The sequence below is a fragment of the Galeopterus variegatus genome, unplaced genomic scaffold, assembly GCF_000696425.1.
Source record: "Galeopterus variegatus unplaced genomic scaffold, G_variegatus-3.0.2 Scaffold283, whole genome shotgun sequence".
In the NCBI taxonomy this organism is placed as follows: Eukaryota; Metazoa; Chordata; class Mammalia; order Dermoptera; family Cynocephalidae; genus Galeopterus; species Galeopterus variegatus.
Window position 1 is genome coordinate 676,333 of NW_007726394.1, and position 3,925 is coordinate 680,257.

At 41.4% G+C, this 3,925-nt stretch overlaps 1 protein-coding gene across 1 annotated transcript in view; it reads left to right on the plus strand.

Moving 5' to 3' along the window:
* SPOCK1 (sparc/osteonectin, cwcv and kazal-like domains proteoglycan (testican) 1) overlaps window positions 1-3,925 on the plus strand; it is a 93,225-nt gene that overhangs the window by 82,073 nt on the left and 7,227 nt on the right. The window contains exon 5 of the mRNA XM_008566993.1: window positions 2,638-2,700. Within this exon, the coding sequence (XP_008565215.1) occupies window positions 2,638-2,700 (63 nt within the window). The remainder of the gene's footprint in view (window positions 1-2,637; window positions 2,701-3,925) is intronic.

The following is a 3,925-nucleotide window of genomic DNA, read 5'->3' on the forward strand; positions in this document are numbered from 1 at the left end:
AGTTTGACTTTTAGAAGTTTTTTCAAAAATTCTCTTAGGAATTATATTCCTTGGATTAATCAGAGTGTTTGAATACACTTCTGTTTGTTTTATACTTGAAAAAAAAAAAGGTGCTAAGCATAAACTTCCTGAAGTCAGTTTCTTCTTCTAATAAATTTTTAAACATTATTCTCATACTGCTCTACGTAGTTATAGAAAAATGTGAAACCTTTTTAAAATTTTATTCCTCTTATTGGTGATATAGCCATTCTGCCTAGAAGCCGAAAGGATTCTTTCTCTGCTACTTCAAGGACATTGATTAGCCTTTTCTCAGGAGCATCAATAACATGGATATTTCATTTAAGTTTTGTTGTTTTGAATGTGACCTTCATTTCTTAAATAGCCCAATTTTCTTCTTTCTTATCCTTGAAACTTTGTATCTGTGCATTGAACTCTAGTCTTAACACATTTTATTTTTCATTTGAGTCCTTGATTTTTTAGAGAAATCTTTGGTAACTATTTGTCTGGCTACAAGGGCTACTGTGAGGCTAAGGCTAAGGCTGATGTCATGTATCCTCACAGCACCAATTGTCTAGCTCTTAGTCCTGTTCGTGACGCCAGTTGTAAAGCTAGGCAACCACACTAGTTGTTGTGGCTCTTTTACCTGCCAGCAATCCTGCACCAACTGGGCCCATGGTCGAGCTAGGGCTGGGTCTGGAGCTCCCAGACCCCTCAAGCCCGTTCACAGACTGGGTCACAAACCCTTCACACACCAGGCCGTGTCACCAGACCCCCTTCATTCAGGTCTCTGAGGTAGGCAACTGGCCACACAGTCCTTGGAAGCTGTAGGTCTGCAAAAAACATGGCCGTGCAGGGCGGGTGCCCAAGGCAGTAAAAACCAGCCAAAGTGGCGCTGCCTTGCAGGTGCACGTACTCCACCCACCCACACAGTGTTACTGAACCACCCTGAACTGGCTCCTAGGAGAGGGGAGCCTGACCAAATTGTTCCATTTTCCCAACAGTATTATATTCTGTTATGAATTATTTCCTTTGTTTTTCTTGAAGAATATTTGGGTAGAACTCAGTCCGATTTTTTCTTATCTTTCAATAAGTAGAGTTTTAAAAATTGCTGTAGGACAATTTGAGGGAAGGATATTAAAAAACTAGAAACTTGCTTCCACCTAGCAAGAAGTGAACTTGCTTCATAGTAAACTGTCTGATACAGTGTTTGTGTGGATGATTTTGATTTTTCTTCTCTTCAGGAGCAGACCATCTTCTACATACCTACAGTTTCTTTATTTTTCTGCACAGTTACAAAGATGAGAATTTCCATTTGAAAAGTAGGGATAATAATTGTGAAAATTAAATTAAGACACACAAAATTCTAGAACATTGCCTGGCATGTTCTAACACCACTAAATGTTAGTTATTTGACATAATAAATGCTACCTTATATAATCACAGATGGAATTTGTTTCTCCTTTTCTTTATTTTTTTCAGTTGGTATCTTTCTCCTTTACTCTGAAAGTATCTTTAAACAAGAAGTCAACAGAATGTATTTTACAACTGGTCTGTTTCAGGGAACAAGCAGCAAGACCAGGTGGCATTGTGAAATCGATGTGTGTGATAGATGTCAGTAAGGTGCTTAGATACTTTATGGAAGTGTGGGCCTATAGGAAGAGCAGTATAAGCCAAAGGTAGGAGCCCAGACAATCAGAACACCTCTGCAAATGCCAGGAGGACCACAAACAAATAGCCGGACCTCCCAGAGCCACAAGATCTGTAAAGGCAAGTCATGGTAAAATGCTGAAGACTGAGTGAAGTCACTTTTCTTTTGTTTGGAATGGAAGTAAGTTCTTCTCTAGGGAGGTTAGAGGTTTCCACATATTTCCGTATATCCCACTTAGCCATGGCTCCCACTGTATCTGTCCTTTATTTGAGAACTGGTGGTTTCATGCTGGTACATACAACCTACATTTTACAGCTGGGGACTCAAGGCTGAGAGAGGTAAACAGACTCGCCCAAAGCATGCAGCTCAGAGGTGGCAGAGCCTACGTGTAAAGTCTTACTCTTAACTGCTACACCACAGCCTCTCCAGATCTTTTCTATATCTTCATAGTTGTCCCCCAAGGCCTATGGTTTATTTTCCTTTGCTAGTGAGCCATGAGGTGTGAAGTCGCCAGCCTAATCCTCTTTCTTTCCTGCAGGGAGTTCTCAGGTAGATTAAGTATGTCACCTCTGGTTATTCAGCTGTGGATTCAGAACACCTACCCATAATAAGCCTTAGCCCCAGTTTTCAGTTCATAGAAGAAGCCTTAGCTGTTTACTTCCTTCCTGATATAAAGGAACAAGTCTGTTAGCAGGTCACCTATTAGGCACCTGGTATTTGCTTGAGCTGGTAGTAGGAAGAAAAATTCCTGTACAGTGCAAGTAGCCCCCAAATACTATTTTAAGTACCTCGTGGTCTGAGGTCTTTTTTTTTTTTTTTTAATTAGTAACACTAATGGCCTGAATTTGTTTTCTTGCATAGTCACAGCATATGGAGCAATTCTACTCCCAGGTGTGTCATTGTCTATATTTCACATCAAGAGTGAAGTCAATCATTAGAGATTATATCCTGTACCATCTGGAAACTGACTTTCATAAATTATTTTTTAGGTCTCCCTTGCCAGAATGAAATGAACAGAATTCAGAAGCTGAGCAAGGGGAAAAGCCTACTGGGTAAGTACAATTTCTTGCCACTCGTTTAAACAACTAATTAAACCATCCATGTCTCTTATAATGTTCGGCACAGCAATGACTATTCAATTAGGGCCAGTGTTTCATGAAAAACAAAAAATGCCTCATTTTACCCCAGGCAGGGCTCTTCCAGGCAGCTGGTAATATGCCTCAGACAGCTGGATATGAGCAGAGGGTTGGCTGGGTGGGAGCTGCTCCATCAGCCAAAAGCGAGGCCAGAGGTCAGCCCGGTGCCCATGGGCACTGAGCTAGGGCTAGACTTCAGCATGGTCCCCACTGCTAACTCCTCCTTGACCTTGGCCTACAGTAAACCTTGGCTTTCTCTGTTTTCTAGTAAGGCCATGGAATGGAGCTCTCAAGTGTTCTTTCCAGCGCTAAAATTATAAGACCTGTAGATGATAGCATTTCCTCTATTCCCCAGATCAAGTTGTCCATTCAAAGAGGGAGATGAGCTATACTTCCTTTAAAATTTATCAGATGGGGCCGAAGGATTCCTATGCTTAAGCATGTACCTGTTTTCACCTATTCCCTGGAGGAAAGCTTTCAGGCTGTTTAGACACTGCTTGTTTGTCCTTGGGATGTTAAGGCAGAAGCAAGTGAGTTGCGTGTGTGTGTGTTTCCCTAACAGGCAAATGTGAGACTGAGGTAAAGGTAATAGATGCTCTGAGCCCTCCTTTCTCTGCACTCGGGGAAGGTCATGACATTCAGACCAGGCCAGCACCGAGATGTTGGCAAACCTCATTTATTTGCCAAAGGAGTCTGCTTTGCTTTCCTTGCTTTTTAAAAAGAACTGACAGCTGCAACATAACAATTCAGAATTATTCTTGCTAAGCCTTCAGAGGCAGGTGTATTCCCCAAGCAGCCTGCCATTTCAGAAGTTTATCTATTTACCTGAAGGAAACAGCAAGTTTTCTTTCAGATTGTGAAGTATCTGCAGGCTGTGAACTCAGGCAATTTCTCCTCTTCTGATTTTTTGGGTCACCTTAAAGTGCAAACTCCCTCTTCCTTCTACTTTTTAAAATTACTTATTTCCCTAGCTTGCCTCATACTTTTGACTTCTGATAACGCCCTATTTAACTTGGAAACAACTCCAAAGTTGTAGTTTTTGAACTCTCTGAGCCTAAGTTCTTCTCCTGTGTAAAAAGACATAAAGATATCTTTCAGATCTGAAGGCAGAGTGGTGGGTCCCTCCTCCCCAGGATTTTTC